This window comes from Vulpes vulpes, chromosome X, assembly GCF_048418805.1.
Source record: "Vulpes vulpes isolate BD-2025 chromosome X, VulVul3, whole genome shotgun sequence".
Classification (NCBI taxonomy): Eukaryota; Metazoa; Chordata; class Mammalia; order Carnivora; family Canidae; genus Vulpes; species Vulpes vulpes.
Window position 1 is genome coordinate 97846168 of NC_132796.1, and position 22343 is coordinate 97868510.

The window sequence follows — 22343 nt, forward strand, 5'->3', positions numbered from 1 at the left end:
GAAGAGGAAAATCTATAGCAAAAGAAAGTAGATTAATAGTTGCTTAGGGATTGGGCTGGGGGAGCTAGGAGGAAAAAGAGTGACTGCTGCTGGGTGCCAGGCATTTGGTGAGAGATCATGAAAATATTTTAAAATTGATTGTTGTGATGATTGCACAACTCTGTGACTATACTACAAACCAGTGAGCTGTACATTTTAAATAGGATTTTATAATGTGTGAATTATAGCTCAATAAGGCTATTATAAAAAATGAAATATCAAATAGTAACTTTTTAGGAACATACTTTATAAAGTATATCCTGAGCAAGACAGCTGGGAGATTTGCTACAACCACTGCATATTCCAAGGATGAAGCCCCCTTCTACCAAGGTAACCCCTTCATTAACTCTAACCCACTGCTGCCCTGACCCCTATCTTTGCTCTGATAGCATTTTATGCCTCCCTCCTCAAGGCACTTTTCACAACATTGAGCAATGGCCTGTTTCCTTGTCTTTCAACCCCACTACACAATGAGTTCCTTGAGAGCAGTGAAATTGTCTTGTTAACTGGCATATCCTTAGCACCTAGCCCAGTGACTGGCACAGGATGTCAAAGAAATGACTAGCTCTTAATCTACCTCAAGAGCACAAAGATCTGAAGACAATGTCGGGGCAGAAGCAGAGACAGAGAAGCTGGAGCAACTGGACATGAAATTGCCTAATTATATCTCAAAGGCATAAATTTAGCCTACACTTTCTATCACTGATTCAGCCATTATGTCAGGAATACTTACTGGGCTCTGTGGCAAAAGGCTGCTACTGGTCTCTTGAGTACTGGGAGGTCGACTTCCACTTTCCTCCAGTGGCAAAATACCCCTTCGGTCCAGCACACTGAAGGAGAGAGGACAATTAATAAAGCACTTTGTATTCATCCCTTCCCCCACCCACCCCACTGAACCTTGCTGCCTGTACTAGAAAACATAAACCTACCCTTTAACAGACTAGCGTTATCCTAGCACATGCCTCCTGTCTTCCATTCATGGTTTTCTTCAACAAACCAAGGAAGAAACAAACAAATGAATTAAGAACGAAAGGTTATCCCTTTAAAACAACTAGCCTGTGGTTTGTGGTCCATGTAGCAAGGCACCAAGGGATAATCCTTGGGAAGACCTATTTGACACCAAAAAGGCCACATTCAGAAGGATGCATCAGGGGCACCTGGGGGGCTCAGGCAGTTGAGTGTCTGACTCTTGTTTGGCTCAGGTCATGATCTCAGGGTCATGAGATCGAGCCCCATGTTGGGCTCTGCACTGGGCATGGAGCCTGCTTAAGATTCTCTCTTTCCTCTGCCCCTTTCCACCCTACTCTTGTGCTCGTGCTTGCTCTCTCTCTCTCTCTCTCTAAAAAAAATGCATCAGACCAGGTAATAGGATTAGGTTAAATTGCTTGTCCCAAGAATCCCAGGATCTTCTAGTTCTCTGAATACCTGGGGGGCAAGGGGCCACATAGCACTTCACAGCAGTTCTTCACAATGTTGCCATGGCTATAGGGATTCTGGACACGATTCTTCCCTGTCCATGAGCCTTTGATCTGCAAGATAAAAGCCAAGACTTATAGTAAAAAATATGCTGCAGAAATATCTGCAACATGGAAAGATGAAAAGCTCTGGAGATAGATGGTAGTGATGGTAGCACAACATGAGTGTACTTCATGCCAGTGAGTTCTACATTTAAACATGGCTAAGATGGTACATTTTATATTATATATATTTTACCACAACAGGAAAAAAATACCTGCATAGCCATGGAAAAATGTTCACAATAGAGTGAAAAATCAGAAGCTGAATAATATGTATTATTTTCAACTAAAAAAACAAAATATATATTCATCTAAAACACGGAAACAAGTCTGGAAGACTACAAATCATACCATTAACAATGGTGAATTTAGATAAAAACTTAAAAAAAAAAACCATGGCTCCAAACAAAGCAGTGTGCTTTCTCTTCCACATGTTGGATTTAACAATCTCCCTAGGGTTCTGTCTGCATTGACCTTCCAAACCCTGGAGACTCAGTTCTCCAGCAGGAAATGAGAGAATAGGCTCTGGATAGAGGAAGAATGTGTGATGAGGAAAAGGGAAAGTTGACTCACGTCTTCATTGGTTGTCTGGTTGAGAGCCACGAGGAAAGTGTGAAACCCAGTCAGTCCCACGACGGACCAGAGTGTGAAGAAGCAAATGAGCACTTCTAGAACAGTGAGGTGATGTTAAGGAATGTTGAAGAAGCTACACCAGGGGGGCTCAATGCTTCAGCCCATACTCTTGGCACCAATCATACCATCTTTACCTCTCAGAACATATATCACAAATGGCCAAGTATCTGTATATAATAAACAGGAATTCTAAACTCGCTGGATATATGAAAGGTAGAGGAGTCCTGTTTAGTCATTACAAGTAGCTCTCTAACATTTCTGGTTCATTTAAATACTTGTTTATTCATCATTAGCTCTTTGAAGAGAACATTTAGAAGAGAGCCAAAGCCATCACTGCCAATGGAAGGAAAATCCATTGAAAAATAAACCTTATAAATGAAAAATTGGTGGGAAAAACAGAACATGACTTATAGAAATCCCATCTGAGTCTCCTTTTCAGAAATACAACTGCTGTACAAAATAAGCCTTAGCTGTAACAGAAAGATAGGACTTTGGTCAAGTGACATGAGAGGTGTACTGACACTAGAGGAGGCAGGGCTGAGCCTGGGATCAGAAGGACTTCGGAGGGAGGCAGTGGAGAAAGGGGTGAGGGAAAGACCTCCCTTTAAGCCCTGGTCATCTTCCATTCTGGTTTCTACCATTAAGACTACACTTTTTTGTTTTTTTAATTTTAGACTTTGGCACTCTCTGACATCTGAAAAACGAGATGGTGGGAGAACTGCAGAGAGAAAGCCTACTCGAAACTAGTTTAAGAGGGCGTCACAGGAACATACTGCCAGGGGAGGATATGTTCCAGGAGTTTCTTTCAACGTCTCCAGGAAGCCAATTTTCAAGGATTCTGTTAAATTGGGAGGACAAGTAGAAAGAAAAATCAATGACTTTAGTAAAAAATGCACACTTATCCTAGTACCCACTCATTTTCTTTCCTCCCTATCCCTTGTTACAAACTGGCAAGAGATTAAGCCTTCACTCAGACAAGGGACTCTTACCTACAAGCAGGTAGTATCCTCACCAAAGAGTTTACACTTTCAATGTGGGACCTGGCACTGGACTACAGAGTCTGACAGAAGCCACGCTTCCTGTTCCTCTCCCATTTCCTTAGCCCCCAACTATGGACATGGATGGAGAACATTCATTCATAGATGAAAGAAATCAGAACTATCCAAGAAAAATTCTCTCTCCTCACCAATCCATGTCCGTCCCCTCCCTTGTTCAAAATCCAGCTGAGAACTCATCTCTTGATCAAGAAGCTTCCTTTAACTCCACATCTCATCTGCCTTTAGGGGGATTTGGGGGGGTGTATGTGCGCACACATGTGAGTGTGTATTCTCTGTCTCCCAAAGTAGACCACAAGCTACTGAAAGTCATTTCTCTAGTATAACCCTTTCTACTACCTGGCACAGAGCAGGTCTTACAAGGAAGAAGAAAAAAGGATGCAGAACCGAAATACATCCTCAATCTTTGGGATCACCTCAGAAATGCCCCCTACTCTGGGTACAGACCAGTAATCAGGGCCTCAGTCTTCAGCAGAAGGCCAAAGGAGAAGGTCAACACGCTCAGTAATACTGATTGATGTGAGTTAAGTTTTGGAGCTCCAATTGAGAGCAAAAAGTAGTGTTCACTTCTAATTGGCCCTAGGGTGCCTTTGCAATGGTAAAGTCCCACCAGGAAACCCAACCACTCCCCTCAGATCTCCTTAAGTCTTCTCCCACCCCTCACCAAGAGACACTGCCCTGCATACTCACTGAGAGCCACATAGACGATGTTGAAGGCGAAGACATAGATCGTGAGGAGGGAGAGAGATAGGATAAAGAGGTAGAAGTAGCGGTAGTTCCTCTTTCCAACACAATTCCCCACCCAGGGGCAATGATGGTCGAAGCGCTCTGTGGGAAAAAGGGAGAATCCAGTGCCAAAGCCTCCAAAACGAAGCACAACACACCATCCACATAGTACCTAATTTATTATTTTTTTTTAATATTTTTTTTAATTTTTTTTATTTATTTATGATAGTCACACAGAGAGAGAGAGAGAGGCAGAGACACAGGCAGAGGGAGAAGTGGGCTCCATGCACCGGGAGCCCAACGTGGGATTCGATCCCGGGTCTCCAGGATCGCACCCTGGGCCAAAGGCAGGCGCCAAACCGCTGCGCCACCCAGGGATCCCGTTAGAGACCCCAATGACCACTGTCAATTTCAATTATAAAAAAACACTGGTTTCTTTTTTTCACTTTTTCACAATGTTTTCATAGTCATCTCATTTCATCCCCACAGTCACCCTGGAAGTCAAGCAAAAGAAGATATTCTTTTCCTCCAATTACAGTTGAAAAAGCTAAGGCACTGAGGGGTCAAGTGAGCTGGCTCACTGCCAGTTGACAACAGAGACTTGGCTTTTCCAAAGAAAAATGTTAGGTGGACTAAGTTCAGGAATAAGAAGTGGGTGAAAACAGCCAAGGAAATTTTTTAAAATGAGTAGTGTGGTTTTTCTTAACTTCTAGTTATCTTTTAAAGTGATAAAACTACAGGGGCATCTGGTGGCTCAGCCAGTTAAATGTCTGACTCTTGATTTCCACTCAGGTCAGGATCTCAGGATTGTGAGATCCAGTTACACATCAGGCTCCACGCTGGGCATAGAGTCTGCTTGAAATTCTCTCTCTCCCTCTTGCTCTGCCCCACCTCATTCCTTCTCTCTAGTTCTCTAAAAAAATTTTTTAATGTAAAAATAAAATAAAACCATCAAATAACTATAAATAATAGATGAGGGGTGCCTGGGTGGTGCAACCAGTTGAGTGGTCAACTCTTGATTTTAGCTCAGGTCGTGATCTCAGGGTCGTGAGTTCAAGCCTCAAGTCAGGTTCCACATTCAGCACAGAGTCTGCTTGAGATTCTCTCTCCCTCTCCTTCTGCCCCTCCCACTCCTATTCTCTCTAAAATAAATAAGTAAATAAATCTTTTTAAAAAAAGAATAAATGAACATTTATCCCCTATATAGAAAAGGATTTTCTCAGTAAGCATAAAAGTAATGGAAGAAAACACAGATAGGGGCGGCCCAGGTGGCTCAGCGGTTTAGCACCGCCTTCAGTCCAGGGCGTGATTCTGGAGACCCAGGATCGAGTCCCACGTCGGGCTCCCTGCATGGAGCCTGCTTCTCCCTCTGCCTGTGCCTCTAGCTCTCTCTCTCTGTGTCTTTCATGAATAAATAAAAAATAAAGAAAAAGAAAACACAGATAAAGAAAAATATATTTGACTCCATAAACCTTAAAAAAATTTTTATACATATTAAAAATATCATAAAAGAATATTAAAGAGAAAAAAACCAGTGTAAATATATGTAAATTCTGTACCTTAGTATATGAGAAGTCCTTACAAATCAATAGCAAAATACAAATACTCCTTCAAGAAAATAAGGGTGAAAACAGTTAACAAATACCACATAAACATATAGTTAAATGTTTTCAGATTCACTAATAATTCAGTGCAATACTAGCACAAAATAAGACAATTTTTTGCCTATCAAAATAAGAATATAAAAAATAATATCAAGTGCTGGTGAGAATAGCATAAAATGGATACCACTATACTCTTTGTGGGAGTATAAATTGAGATAACCTTTCAGAAAACCAATTTGGCAGTGTGTATCAACAGTCTTAATAAGGCTCACGCCCCTTTGGCAAAATAAATTCATTTTCAGTAATTTCTCATAAGGAAATAGAAATGTGCACAGAAATTTAAGTTCAGTAATTTTTTATTAGATTTTGTATTGTGGAAAAATATATAACATGCAATTTGCCAATTTATTCATTTTAAGTGTATAATTTAGTGGCATTTTTTTAAATTCACAATGTTGTACAACCATCATCATTACCCATTTCCAAAATTTTTCACCACCCCCAAAGAGAAGCTCTGTACCCATTAAAAAATAACTCTCCACTTTCTCTTTCCCCCAGCCCCAGTAACCTCTAATCTTTCTGTCTCTATGTCTAGTCTAGATATTTCATATAACTGGAATCATCTTGACTTTTTCTGTCTGGCCTCTGTCATTTAGCATGATGTTTTCAAGATTCATCCACAATGTAGCATATATCAGCACTTCATTCCTCTTCATGGCTGAATAATATTCCACTGTATGGATATAACACATTTTGTTTATCCATCCATTGGTTGATGAACACCTGGGTTGTTTCCACCTTTTGGTTACTGTAAACAATACTGCCATGCACACTGATGTACAAAAATGTTTATCTATTTTCAAATATTTTTGGTATTGTTATGGACAGAATTGTGTCCCCCTCAAAATTCCTATGTTAAAGCCTTAACCCCTAATGTGATTGTATTCGGGAACAAGGCTTCTAAGGAGGTAAATGTCTTAAGGGTAGGGCCCTAATCATGTCAGATTGGTATCATTATAGGAACAATATGAGACATCAGGAGTGCATGAGCACAGAAAAGAGGCCATATGAACACAGCAAGAAGGTGGCCATCTGCAAGCCAGAGACAGAGACCTCACCAGAAATCAATCCTGCCAGTAACCTGATGTTGGACTTCTAACCTCCAGAACTGTTAAAAAATAAATTTCTGTTGTTTAAGCTACCCAGTCTATGATATTTTGTTATGGTATCCTAAGCAAGCTAATTTAGGTATATACACACACACACACACACACACATGCACACACACACATATATACATACACACCCAGGAGTGAAATTGCTGGGTAAATGATAATTCCATGTTTAACTTTTTGAGGAATGGCCAAACTGTTTTCCACAGTGGCTATCCCATTTTTTTATCCCCACCAGCAGTATATGAAGGTTCCAATTTCTCTACATCCTTAAATTTAATCATTTTTATTGCAGTGTAATGATAATGAATAAAATGGAATAGCAAATAATATGTAATTAAATAAACTAGAAAATAATACATTCAAAACATATTTAAGATGTAGAAAAATGCTCAGGATATGTTAAGTGACAAAGGCAGGATGAAAACTCTATCTAATTTCACAAACAAGTGACACTGGAAGGAGATACAGCAAAATGGAGAGGAAATTTGGGTTTAAGTTTTATTTATACTTTCTGTACCTCCCATATTTTCTACAATGAACATGTATTATTTTAATGAATAAAAAAGCTACATACTAGACAAAATTAATAAGACTGTAAGAATGGTACATCTCTTGGCTAAAGGGCTACAATATATCTTTTCAGCAAAGGAAAAGAAGATGTAGAGAAAACCTGCTCAAGTGATTAAGGTAATATCTGGATCAAGAATTACAGATATGGCCTCACTTTAAGCAAACCTGCCATAGAAAAACACTGGAACCTATAGATTTATACAGATATATTTTTACCATTTTTATTTTATTAAGATTTTATTTATTTATTTGAGTGAGAGAGAAAGCATGAGTGGGAGGAGGGGCCGAGGGAGAGGGAGAGAGAGAATCTCCAGTAGACTCGATGCTCCATCTCACAAGCCTGAGATCATGACCTGAGCCAAAATCAAGAGTCAGATGCTTAACTGACTGAGCCACCCAGTCGCCCCTAATATATTTTAAATCATACTTTTTCTGATAATACAATACAATTAATATATGCTCATCACAGAAAACTTGAAAAAAAAAACAAAGAACAAAACAAAAATGAAGGAAACAAAATCATTTGTAATTCTACAATCCATAGATAATAAGCTACTGGTATATTTTCTGGCATATTTTCCTGCATATATCTTTGCATATACTTATATTGTTTTTCAAATGTGTAACTGGAGATCACATTATAAATGTAGACTATCTCCTATTTTATTTCATTTAGCTTTCTTATATGAGCTTTTCCCATAAATCTATTGCATGAATGTCCCACAATTTATTTGACCACTTATCTATGGATGGACAATTAGGTTTATCCAATTTTTCCACATTATAACAATCCTGAAGTAAATATTTCCATACCTAAATCTTTTACAGGATCCCTGATTATTTTCTTAGCACAGATCCCTAGAAAGGGGATCACTTGCATCCAAGGGTTTACATGTTTTAATGCTTTTAATAGGGGCTCCTGGATGGATCAGTGCTTGAGCATCTGCCTTTGGCTCAGGTCGTGATCCCAGGATCCTGGGATCAAGTCCTGCATCAGGCTCCCCACAGGGAGCCTGCTTCTCCTCTGCCTATGTCTCTGCCTCTCTGTATCTCTCATGAATAAATAAATAAATAATTTTTTAAAAAAATAAAGCTTTTATGAATCTACTAGGTTGTCTTCCGAAAAGTTTGTTCCAATTTACACTCCTGTCAGGGAGTGTAAGCATGATCAGGTTTTATTTGCTAATGTTCTGGATTTTAAAAGATCTTGTTTTAATTTTTATTTCTCTGATTTATAGTAAGGATGAACCTTTTTCATGTTAATTAGTTAATAACATATCCCATTTACGAACTGTCCATATTTCTCCTGGAATGTTAGTGTTTCTTTTTTTTTTAAGATTTTATTTATTTATTCATGACAGACAGAGAGAGAAAGGCGCAGAGACACAGGCAGAGGGAGAAGCAGGCTCCATGCAGGGAGCCCGATGCAGGGAGCCCGATGCAGGACTCGATTCTGGGTTCCCAGGATCACGGCCTGGGCCGAAGGCAGTACCAAACCACTGAGCCACCCAGGCTGCCCAGTGTTTCTTTTTAAAAATCAATTTGAATGAGTTCTTTATATTTAAGAATATTAATAAGGAGAGGGAATTCTTTTTTTTTTTTTTAAGGAGAGGGAATTCTTTATGAAAAGCTTCACATCAGACCTTTTTGAAATACTGAGTTTCCCAGCTAATTTAAAATGAGTTTTAATTTATAAAAATCCTATCTATATACAGATTTTTACCATATAAAGTAAGTTTTACCTTCCTGACCTTTGCCTAAAGAATTGGCTAATAAGAAGTGAGCAATGTTCTCAGTCAGGCATGTTCCATGGCATATACAAAGAGTGCTAAAAGTTTGCTTGGGGTGCCTGGGTGGCTCAGTCAGTTAAGTGTTTGACTCGGGGTCCTGGGATCGAGGCCCACCTCAGGCTCCATGCTCAGTGCAGAATCTGTTTGTCCCTCTCCTTCCCCCTCTTTCCTCCTCTCCCCTGCCCCCGGCATGCATGTGTGCTCATGCTCTCTCTCTCTCTCTTTCAAATAAAAAGATAAAATCCTTTTAAAAAGAAGTATGTTTACTGGTAATATAAGGAGTTGCACATATATGCCTATCCATAGACATATTTCCTGCCTGTTTCTGATCTTTCTCAGGGCTCAGCACATACTAGGCAGTGATTACAACCAAGCCACATATATGGAGATAGAACCATAGGCCCATGTATTATGCACACCAGCCACCCTTGCAGCATCAGCAGAGAAAGATGAAAGGACAGTGTTGGAACCAGACCTGCTCTAGTTTCATCTCATATTAATTACATGAACCTGCACAAAGGTTCTTCACTTATTTCCTCACCTGTAAAAAGAGGATAATACCTACCTCATGGGGTTCTTATGAGTCTTAAATGAGAGAAAGGGAAAGCACTTAGCACAGTGCCTGGTATATAGCAGGAACTCAGTAAATGCTAGCAACTTTCTTCTTGGAAACACTACTTCTTACATATCCCTTCCTTCCCCGCTGCTGCCCTCCAGTGGACTAGGGTTCTCTTCCCCCTACCTAATAAGGTGGGCTCCACTTGAAACAGATCCAGATTGGAAAAACAGGTAAAGTCTACTCATCCATTTCCAAAAAGGTTTTTTAATATAAATTTTAGACTAAAGGATATTTAAATTATGATTCGATCTCCAGAAGTACAGTTGATCTACAGTTGTTCAGAAGCATGTTTCCTATCTAAAGTTTCCTATCTAATTCTAGCTTATTTCCTATAAGTCTATCTTCCCACTCCTACTGATTTTTCCCTGGAATAATAACCCTAACCCTCTCCTCCTTCAACTCAGCCTTCCCACCAGACAAAGCCACTTTGGCTTTACTCACCCACACAGTTGTCACAGATGCTGCAATGGGAGGCCCGGGGAGGCCGGAAGATCTTGCATGTATAACAGTATTTCAGCTTCACAATCTGGTTGTTGATCTGGAAATTCTTGATACGAGGAGGTGGTCGCTGGCCCTGGGGCACTGCACCATTGGTAGCTTCTGTAGATCAGTAAAAACAGTTAATTTCACTGCCAGCCATTATTTGAGCCCTAAAGTCTTAACACTTCTCTAAAACTAGTGAGAGTAATCACCAGTTCCCTAGGCACAATGTCTTCTCCAGACTAACACTATCTAAGGACACTCTCAACATCAGAGAGTTGATACATCAGTAAAAAATGAAATTCCAAAAAAAAAAAATGAAATTCCACTAAATGCTATACAATTCTTTTATGCACATGTGAAAAGGGGTTTCTTCATGTTTTTTGGCAGATTACAAAGAAAAATATTCATAAGAGAAACTGAAATGGCTAAAAAAATATATGAAATGAAAACATTTTTTTTGAAATGAAAACATTTAAATTCACTAACAATCAGGGGTGCCTGAGTGGCTCAGTCAGTTAAGCATCTGCTTTCAGCTGGGGTCATGATTCTGGGGTCCTAGGATTGAGCCCTATGTTAGGTTCCCTGCTCAGTGGGGAGTCTGCATCTCCCTCTCTCTCTGCCCCCTACCCGGCTCCTGCTCACTCTCTCTCTCAAATAAATAAATAAATAAATAAATAAATAAATAAAACCTTTATAAATAAATAAGTTAATAAATCCATTAACAATCAAAGATATAAAAATCAACACAAAGACACTGTTACCTCCTACTATATTAACAAATATTAAAAAGAGTAAAAATACCCAGTGTTGGCAAGGATGAGGAGAAGGTATTTTTATACACTATCAGTAAGCAATAAAAGCAGTGGCTTCCAAAAGTTTAAAGGCATATATTTTTTAACCCAGCAATTCTATTTCTAAGAATTTAACAAAATTACAATGAGATATACAAAAGATGTTGATGCAAGGCCATTTGCCACAGAGTCTCTTTTAATAGTGAAAACTTGAAAATAACCTCAGTGTCACAATAGAAGGTTGGTTAAATAAATTATGATACTTGCATAGGATGGAATATTATGCAACCATTTAAAATGATATAGACAAGTGAATGAAGATACAGGACAATATTCACAATACGTTGCAAAATGAAAATATGCATTAGAAAGCAACATGCAGGGATCCCTGGGTGGCACAGCGGTTTGGCGCCTGCCTTTGGCCCAGGGCGCGATCCTGGAGACCCGGGATCGAATCCCACGTCGGGCTCCCGGTGCATGGAGCCTGCTTCTCCCTCTGCCTGTGTCTCTGCCTCTCTCTCTCTCTCTCTCTGTGTGACTATCATAGATAAATAAAAATTTAAAAAAAATTAAAAAAAAAGAAAGCAACATGCATAAAAGGATATTATCTTGCAAAAATAAAAATATGCATGAAAAAAGACTGATAATACTTAGAATCAGAAAAACAATTATTTAAAAATAAGATTAATGCATGCTTATTGTAACAAGCTTGGAAAAAATAGAAAATACATATAAGAAAAAATAAAAATCATTGACAGTCTCTCAACTCAGGGATATCCATGCATTTTGGTGTATTTCCTTAACAAATAAATAAACATTCAAGACTTTTAAAAATTAGAGATCACATTATAAGTACAAATTTGTATTCTGTATTTTTCACTTATCATTATATGGTGAACTTTTCCAGGGTTGTTAATTACTCTTCTGAAAACATTAATATTCGGCAATATAATATTCTATCATATGCATATACTGTAATTTATTTAACCATTCTATATTGTAGGACATTTAAGTGGCCTCTGGGTTTTTACATTTAAATGATGTTGCATGAAAAAACTTAAAATATTACAGGTAAAGTTTAAATCCCCTTTGATCACCACTCCAATCACAATTCCCACCTCCCCTCCTCAAGAATGTATACATGTATTGGGGCACCTGGGTGGGTCAGTCAGTTGAGCAACTAACTCTTAGTCTCAGCCCAGGTAGTGACCTCAGGGTGGTGAGATTGAGACCTGAGTCCAGCTATGGACTCACCGCAGAGTCTGCTTGAGATTCTCTCCCTCTCCTTCGGCCCCTCCCCGCACTCACTCACTCTCTCTCTCTAATAAATAAAATCTTAAAAAAAGAATATAAACATGCATTAAAATTAATTTCTAAAACATAAAGGAAAAAAAGGAAAGCATGTTGAAGTCTGAGCAGTAATATATGAAGTTGCCAGCATAAAAATAGCCAGCCCATATTAAAAAAGAAAAAAATGATGTACTGAAAATCCTTCTACAGTAATTTGTATAACTGATTATTTCCCTTAAATAAACTCTAAGTGAAGTGGAATTACTGGGTCAAAGGGTATGAATCCTTAAAGCCCATATTGCTTATTGCCAAAATGCTTCCCAGACAGTATCAATTTGCACGCCCATCCATCTGCAGCATATGAGAATGCCTGTCTCGTTGCACCCTAGATATGCAGGATAATTCTAAAAACAGAATAATTTTTCAATTCACTTTGATTTTAAAAATATCTGCCATATGGAACTTTTTTCCTTTTTTTGCAGAGTGGGGTGGATGCTGTGAAATCAAACAATAACAGTGCGTCACCAAGTTTTAAAAGAATGGGGATAGCTATTCATTAGAGAATGATATAAGTACCATGATGCCACCTTAATATTCCTTTGCATGTGCTTTACATGAAGACACCTGTGAGACAGGGTTCATGGTTCATCCTCCCCATGAGGCGCTATGATTCAAGGGAATCACAATGTCATCTTCTGCCCCTCAGCCCCCAGGCACAGAGCATACCCAGAACTGGGATGAACGTAAGTTGACAACAACTCATTAACATAAACATATGAATGAATGCAAAAATGCATTCGTCTATGGAGAGAAACATACTAAAAGGAGAGGTCACAACAATGTGACAGCTCAAGCCTGGGCTCCAGGCCCAGTGATCCAGCAAAACAGAATTGACCTTGCTAACACCTGCTGTGAGATGCAAAAGACCAGTTTCTCTATATGTGAATGGAAAGAGGATGATAAAAGAATCATCCAGATGGAAAAAAGATGGCACACACAACTCTCCCTCCTATCTTGCTCCTAACTACTCCAGCTTTACCAGGTCTCCCCTGAACTCCAGCTGTACCAAGACACCCAGCCTCTGCCTTCTCCCCACTATTTCCACTTTCACCCCATCCCTAAGCTCAGATGTGCACAAACCTGTGTCCGCTTAGCTCAACTAAAACAGTCTGGAATTCTTCAAAAAGAAATTCACTAAGAAGCTAGAGGGAAGGACACCTGGGTGGCTCAGCGGTTGAGCATCTGCCTTTGGCTCAGGGCGTGATCCTGGAGTCCCGAGATCAAGTCCCACATCGGGCTTCCTGCATGGAGCCTGTTTCTTCCTCTGCCTGTGTCTCTGCCTCTCTCTCTCTCTCTGTCTCTCATGAATAAATAAATAAAATCTTAAAAAAAAGAAGCTAGAAGGAAATGCAGCTAAAATAAACAAAAGAAATACAAAAGATTGGAAGCTTTCAAACCCCTCTAAAAGAGTATCAAATCAACACTGTAAACTTACACAATGTTGTGTCAATTATATCTTGATAAAACTGGAGGAAAAAACATCAAATGGAAATAGGAGAAAATATTTCATTGATGATAGCATGCATATAAACATTAGGAATAAACTCGAGGGCAGCCTGGGTAGCTCAGCGGTTTAGCACCGCCTTCAGCCCAGGGCATGATCCTGGAGACCCAGGATCGAGTCCCATGTCAGGCTCCCTGCATGGAGCCTGTTTCTCCCTCTGTTTGTGTCTCTACCTCTCTGTCTCTCTGTTTCTCATGAATAAATAAGTAATAATAAAATCTTAAAAAAAAAAAAAAGGAATAAACTCGGGCAGCCTGGGTGGCTCAGCAGTTTAGCACTGTCTTCAGCCCAGGGCTGATCCTGGAGACCCGGGATCAAGTCCCACGTTGGGCTCCCTGCATAGAGCCTGCTTCTCCCTCTGCCTGTGCCTCTGCCTCTCTCTGTCTCTCTCATGAATAAATAATAAAATCTTTTTAAAAAAGGAATACGCTCAATATGAGAAATACAGAAACTAGATTTTAAAACTATAAAAATGTTATTCAAGGGCATAAAATTCAATCAGAAAATAAAGACATAGTATTTTCTTAGGCAGATAATATTATACACATGTAAATTCTCTCAAAAATATAAATGTAATGTAATATCTATTATAACTCTAATATGTTTGTGTGTTTCTAGTTAAATAAAATAATATTAAAATAAAAAATCAAACAAACACCCTAACAATCTAAAGGCTAACCATAGATTGGTGGTCCATGGGCATACCTTCTAGTCTTACAAGTTCTGGGTCCCGTTCTTCTACTCTATCTGGATTCGATGCTGATTCAAGCTACTTGGGTACTGGACTTGCAAACAATTTAGGCAGGCACTGCTGTTGGTCTGGGGAGCTCCTAGTTCCTCCTAGTACTAGTATCATGGCCTTTTTTTCCAGTGCGAGCTCCTAGGATATTCCCTCCTTTAGCCTCTAGCCCTTAGGATCTTCTGCTTCAATTTGTGGAGCCATCCTGGCTTCTGGCTAGTGTAGCACTTCATCTCTATCCCAAGGAGACCTACCCTGAGCTGAAAACTGCACTGTAATGAGCCTGTAACTGCTTCCTTTACCTTCTTTTACCTTCCTAGAATTCCCAGTGGTTCCTGGCACCACAGCTGTCTCCTCTTACCTTGTGTATTGCCTTAAATCAGGAATTCTTGGTGGGGCCTATGAATGTGCTTCAAAAGATCTATGAATTCCTGAAATCACCAAAACTATATGTATATGCAAATATATAAGAATATTTTTATGAAAAGAAGGCTTAAAGCTTTCATTTAAAAAATCAAATGAGTTCATGACCCCCCAAAAGTAAAAAAGCCCATCCTCTTGGGAACAGTACAGCAGGACTTTAGTAACAAACCCCTCCTGAAACACAACCCAACACAAGGAAGAATGAAGCATATAGCTTTCAAGTCTTGCTAAATCTGCCTTACCAAAATCATAGGGTGGTCATGATCTCAGATTCAGGATCTTGCAGGAAAAATACTAAAAATGATTCTTAATCTGCAATTACCATTATGATTCCATTCCCTTAGTGATTAAAGTCACTCACTGCACAGCATCTCACCAGCTGGTTAGAAAACTCACCTATCTCCATTTCTATGAAAGCCGCTTCATCTGGGAGGGCCCGAGGGATCACTCCTGGGTCACTGAAGCTGGTCCTCAACAGTGTAGCCATGGAGAAAAGGAAAAGCATGGCAGCAAACACAGGGATGGCAGGAGACAGCTGGACAGCCAGGTATCGACATCTGAAGAAAGCAGGCAATTGAACATTTAGCTATACCTACATTAGCTATACCTCAAACTGTTACCAGCGTGTCGATCTTGTCTTCACAATAAAATCAGCATGACCTTGAGGGAAGGGCCTATGTTTTTTTCTTCTCTTGAATTACCCATAACTCCTAATATATGGCTCTGCACATAGTAGGAGCTCAACACTTACTTGATCAATGCCACCTATAACCTAGAGAAGACAGTCTCAAGGGACTTACCCTTATCAGCAAGTCTCAGCCTGCTGAGAACCACATTTCCTCTGTGCCTTGGGAAAGGCTCACACTTACTAAGGTCAGGGAAGCAACTGGGCCTGGACTGGTAAGTACCACAGGCTGCTCTCACTCTGAGAATGTCTAGAGCTTTTCATGACCTCTCATCAGGCATTAGGCCTGAGCTCAAGGAGGAGGAAGAAAAATGAGTACGATCCATGAAGCGGGGTCCCAGCATCAGGCAGAGGGTACATCTGGCATGCTTCAAGGCCAGTGAAAGCTTCAGGGCTGCTGACTGTCTTTGCAACATCCACCTTCTTCTCTCCTTGATCAGCTCTGCTAGTAGGTGCTTAGTGACCTTTGGCAAGAGAATAAGAAAATTGTATCTCCTTGGCACCCATTCCCAACATGTTTGCTCCCCCTCTTTCCTCATAATTCACCTGGAAGGCCACTCCCCTTCCTCTCTGGATATCTCAGCTCTACTCATCTTTCAGGTCCCAGAGACATCAACACCATCACTGTCAATATCACAACTTACTGAGCACTTGGCATATGCCAGGCATTGCACTAAGCCTTTTATATGCATTACCTCATTCAATTCTCACACTAACTCTATGAGGTAGAGTCTATTAGACCCATTTGATAGATGAAGAATCTGGGATTTAGAGAAATCTTGCCTCCTCTGATAGGCCTTTCCTAAGGTGCACTAATCTCTCCCTTCTCTAGCGTCGTCCTCACTGCCAGAGCCTCGCATTATTTCCTAGCTGTTTTTCACTATGTTGACCTCATCTCCCCAGCTGGACTTCATGAGAGCAAGAACCTTGTCTTTTTGGAGTGGGGATGTTTGGGATTGAATTCTGGCTCCACCAGTTCCTAGTTGGGTGACATAATTAACTTCAGTCTCCTTAGCTGTGAAATGAGGATAATAATAGTACTACATAGGGTCATTGTGTAGATCAAATGCATGAATATAAATGAAATGCTTAGAACTGCACCTGACACATAGTAAACGTTAAGTAAATGTCAGCTATTAATATCACCATCATGGTTCTCTATCTCCCAGAGCTTAATACAAGTATGGGGACAAAGAAGCTATCAACAAATACTTGTTGCATTAAACTGAATTTCAAACCAAATAAATAGGAATATGTGATGAGAGTTATCACTGACCTATTTTTATTCTCTTCCTCCTGAGGCACACTTTTTCCTTCAATACAGAGATCTTCTCTTGGAGGCAGACTATAAGTGGATGAGCAAGGGCCAGAGGGAGAGCAGAGAAAGTAAGCTAAGGAAAAAACGCTTACCTCATCCACATGGGGATTAAGCAAGCTGCTGTCCACTCAGAGCAAACATTTAACCCCATGTTGTACATTCGCTGTAGTTTTGAAACAATACATATGAGATCTTCCCTCTGCCTCCCTGACACACACATGACTGCAGGGGCCAGTGCGAACCAACTATTATATTAGGCTGAGCAGTTTGTCCTGAAGGTGAACATATGTAGTGAACCTGCAAAATGATTTTTGTGGCTTTTTGTTTGCTTGCCTGCTTGTTTGTTTTTAACAAAATCTTTGGTCATAGCCTTATTTTATATGATTTACTTCCTTCCCCTAAAAGCTAAGGGTAGGGGGTAAATTTTGAAGAACTAAAGAATCTAAATACAGGGTAATTAGGGCCCTTGAATTTCACTAACTTGTGGAACCCCCTCTTTCCCACTGTTTCACCTTCAGTAGCATAGTTAATCAAGAAGTGAATTTGGAAACAAAAGTCACCTCTGCCTATCAGGGACCCAAAGGACACAGGAGAAACACAAGACTCTGTTTCATGAACAAGCCAAGTAAAGTTACCACACTAACAGAAAACAGCCATCTTTCTAGTCACTGCCCATTTCTAAGATCACTCTTGAAAACAAATAATTTCTCTAGGACTCAAATTGCTCTGGGGGTACAGTCTCCAACAAATGGACTTAGAAAAATCAAAACTATCTGATTTGCCACCAAAGGGATTTTAAATTGTTTTATTACAGGAAAAAGATATAGAGAAAATAGAACTCTCTCTCTTTTTCTCTCTCTCTTTCTCTCATACACACACACACACACACACACACACACACACACACACAATATCAATGTTGCCCCCATGCATGAAGGATCCGAGATTAACCAAGTCCCATTCCAACACCTGCTTGTTAACCAGACAAAGCACAACTTAGATTTGAATTACGCTACACCATCAAGGATAAAGGTCTCTGTAATCTCCACACGGACTATCTTCTGCACCTGCTAAAACAATCCATTCTGTATGTCAACAAGTACACAATAGGCCCATTGTATTGTTCTCCAGAGATGAGGCTATTGGCAGCCAGTTGTCACTAGTGAGTGGGTGTGGCTGGGAAGGCAGATGTGGGACCAGCAGGCCTTTCCACTCCAAGTAAGAGGAAACTTAGAGAGCCAGTGGCTAAGACTGTTGTTAACTACAACCTATAGTGTCTGTCTTTAATAGTTATGGTAAAAAATACCCCCTTAGGTTAATCTGATAACTGCAGTAAGCTAGAGATCTGTCTCTGACAGGAATAGGGTACATGAAGATTTGGTGGCAATTCCCAATACCAACCTGAAAAGTCAGGAGTATCCTAAATCACGAATTCATCTTAGTGGAAGACTGGATATGTCATCCATGAATATAAGCTAACTGTTTTTGAAATTCCCTAGCATTTTCCATTTATATCACTTCTTGGAATAATTATATCTATACACTTCTTAAAACAGAACTCTCTTTTGTCTTAAAGGTGCCAAGAGGCTTTCCCCCTTCCAGAAGGTTTAGAAGTTGCTTTTCTCCCTTTTGAATTTTTTAAACTCAACCATGTCCCCACTAAGTATTCATTTATGCCACCTGAAGAGATATCATTTTAAGCCACCTTCTACCAACTTCTTGATTGGCCTCAGGCTCCATAGCTGGGTAACATGACTGGACTTCCACATGTCCCATGGGCCACATGGTGGTACTGTCTAGCAGTAACCAGCAGTGCCAGGCTGGGCTGGTGTGTCATGTCCCATCCCCCAACCCTAGCATGCTAGTTCATTGGAGGGACAATGATAATGACACAGACTTCAATTGAGATGAAAAAAACTCAAAAGAGATTCATGAGTAGAGCTAGTAAGAAACCAGACAGATTCCATAGCAGGGCTCTGCCTCACAGACTAGGAGAACAGATTGGTGTTCTTTAAAATACTCTACCTCTAAGTCTCCCTAATAGCTCAGTGCAATCAATCAGCCAACAAGTGCTGTGGGTCTAACAAATGAAGAACAAGAGAAAATAGGAGTTAATTTTGTTGGGAAAACATAACTAACATATGAAACAGCTAGAGAATAAGATAAGACCAATAATCAAGTGTTAGGAGGGTGATTCAGACCCTAAGGACTATAAGTGGTCAGAGAAGAGCTCTCTTGGGAAACTGATGGCTGCTTAAACTGCTCCTACGGCAGCTGTTAAGGGTGGCTATGTTCTCATTCATTTGGGGAATATGAATAATAGTGAAAGGGAATATAAAGGAAGGGAAAAGAAATGTTGGGAAATATCAGGAAGGGAGACAGAACATAAAGACTCCTAACTCGGGGAAACGAACTAGGGGTGGTGGAAGGGGAGGAGGGCGGGTGTTGGAGGGGAATGGGTGACGGGCACTGAGGTGGACACTTGACGGGATGAGCACTGGGTGTTTTTCTGTATGTTGGTAAATTGAACACCAATAAAAATTAATTAAAAAAAAAAGAAAAAGAAAAAGCTGTGCTTGGAACAACAGAAAGGGCCCAAGGTTAGAGCCCCACGATGGCCCTTGTCCCACATAATAGTAATAAGCCTTTACTATAAGTCTTCACTCATATGGACAGTTTTCTGTTCTCTTACATACTACCTACCTTTAAAGCATAGTAAACATGTAGAATCACCTATAAGGCTGGCTCAAGGGTCTTCTGATGACACTCAAGGGTCTGCTGATAGGGAAAAAGTTTCCTTGAACACTAAAAACATAATTTAAAATCAGCCTCCAGATTGACTGCTATGTGAAGGTCAGAGGAAGATGCATAAGCCTATTTTGCTCCAGTAGTAATGGGGAAAATTAACCAAACAGGGACATTTTCAATTATGAGGCAATGAGCCATCCTCTCACTGAGGAGGGCCAAAATCTCTATCCAGGCAAACTTGTTAGGTAGTTGCTAAATCACAGTGATAATAGCAAATTTCACTTTCAATTATAACAAAAACAACAAATTTCAAGTATAACAAATAACAAATTTCAGTTATAATGTACTCCTGCTCAAAAACTTAGAACAAATCCCTGCTGCTTATTATATGAATCCCCAAACCCCACAGGCCAGTATTCTAAGGCCTTCCATTAACTGGCCTTATCTAATCATCATTATAAGGTTCTTGCCTTCTCATCACTCCATTCCAGAAATATCCCCCTAATTATCCTGAATTCACTAGCTTCTTGCTATTGCAAAAGGCATAAGGTGCCTCTTTTGTTCTTAAACACAATACCAGCTCAGGCATCTCTGAGGAAGAAGATTTAGGAGGTCTCTTCTCTCCCTCGATAAACATCTCAACTGATGTCAGCATGCTGGGGGACATCCCTGTTCTTTGGGTTCACTTTTCCTAAAATATATCACTATACTAAATTAAGACTCATTCTCAAAAGATGGAAGGGGTGCCTGGGTGGCAAAGTCCATTAAGCCTTCAACTCTTGGATTTCAGCTCAGGTCAGTATCTCAGGGTCCGGGGATCGAGCCCCACATGAGGCTCCATGCTCAGCACAGAGTCTGCTTGAGACTTTGAGACTCTCTCTCTCTCTCTCTCTCTCGCCCTCTGCCTCTCCCACTTATACCCTCTCTTTCTCTAAAGTAAATAAAGTAAAAAAAAAAAAAAGATGGGAGATGCATTCAATAGAGACTGACAGTGTGAAACATTACCACAAAAGGTAGTAGAGGCTGAAAATATATAGATAAATTCTGAATGACAGAACTGCAAAGGAAGGAAAGCATACTGTTCAGGAGACATAACCCAACCCTTCTCCAGGGAACGTGCTTTATCAGGAAGTTGAACTTAGCTATGCACTATAACAGATTGATATCAGAGAGGCAACTGTGACTTTCTAAAACTGCCATTTGGTTGGCCAAGTCATACACAGAATCTTGAGCTAGGTAAAGCACAAGACAGAATCTCCACAGAAAAATTTTTCAGAGAATGTTTTCTTGGTTAGAGATCATAATAAAGTCACTTTTTCCTCTTCCCAATCTCATCTAAGTAACTTCAGGAACCTGGACCTTGGAACTACAGGCACAAACATTCTGCTGTGTCAGTTTGGCTTTGGTCTACATAACTGTGTTTCTTTAAACCTGGTAACTTTGTGTTGTCAGATTGCCTTTTCTCTCCCACATATCTGCAGGGATATGGTGCTCTTCTCATCAGGATTAGGATCACCCACATGGTAATGAGGTAGGGAACACACACTGCTTAATTTTTCTCCAAGCCATCCTCATTGAGGCAGCAGGGACTATGAGTAGCCACAGAGGTGATGATCTGTCCTAAGTCACAAAGCTTCCTTTCTAGGTTCATACTTAAAGATGGGCATCTCTGTTCCTGCAAGGCTACCAGAATGCCATGCTAGAATGCTATTAGTTTTCTACAAAGACGCCTTCATTTCCTAGGAGCATGAGCTGCGGAGGCCCAAATAACCTAGATGCCATTAGGAAACACAACCACTAACTAGCAAGAACCCAGAATATACTGGTCTAGCATTTGGCACTATGTTCGCTTTAATAAATCTAAATGTCTTCAGGATTTCACAACCAAAAGGTAATAATGAGATGAAAAGCAGTGTCATACAGAGGCATTGGCTGGCTGACTAATCTGATAAAGGGACCTCTCTTCTATGGGCCCAGTTTCCTCACCTGCACAAGGATGGAGATAGTCTCCAAGGCCCCTTCTAGTTCTACCATTCTATGATTCTGTGAGTCAAGATTGTTATATTTTAAGTGTATCCAGAATGTATGAATTCAGTTACATTTATTGACCACCTACTCTGTTAGGTCTGGTGGAGGGCACTATTGGGGCTACATAGACATAAAAGATAGTCCCTGACATTGAAAGAGCTCAAAGTGTAATTATCATAGAATTTAAAAATCTAAGAACTGTCCTATGATGATGTGTTAAATGAGCAGTATGTACAACTAGCCTTACAAACGCAGAAGTTACTGGAAAGGTTTCATGAAGGAAGACTCAAGAAGGGACTTGAAACAGAGGTAGAATTTGGATAGGCTAGGAGTGGGTCAATTACTAGGCAGCACTACAAGGCTTTTTTCAGTTCACCCAATTCAATGACTCCTCTGCACATCAAAAGCATCTGTGAAGGTCAGTCCAACAAGGTCTGATAGTGCCTTGACACAATTTCCTCTACACACAGCACAAGGAGGCATAAGCACTGATCATTGACACAAACTGCTTCTACCTCAGGGGTCAAGAGTCACACAGTCATCCTT

At 40.1% G+C, this 22343-nt stretch overlaps 1 protein-coding gene across 2 annotated transcripts in view; it reads right to left on the minus strand.

Annotated features, from left to right (window-relative positions):
- ZDHHC9 (zDHHC palmitoyltransferase 9) overlaps positions 1 to 22343 on the minus strand; it is a 34519-nt gene that overhangs the window by 6227 nt on the left and 5949 nt on the right. For both annotated transcript variants that reach the window (XM_026018112.2, XM_026018113.2), the window contains 7 exons: positions 15415 to 15575; positions 10170 to 10328; positions 3935 to 4072; positions 2979 to 3027; positions 2130 to 2232; positions 1465 to 1568; positions 773 to 869 (listed from right to left, as the gene is read on the minus strand). In XM_026018112.2, the coding sequence (XP_025873897.1) occupies positions 773 to 869; positions 1465 to 1568; positions 2130 to 2232; positions 2979 to 3027; positions 3935 to 4072; positions 10170 to 10328; positions 15415 to 15575 (811 nt within the window). The remainder of the gene's footprint in view (positions 1 to 772; positions 870 to 1464; positions 1569 to 2129; positions 2233 to 2978; positions 3028 to 3934; positions 4073 to 10169; positions 10329 to 15414; positions 15576 to 22343) is intronic.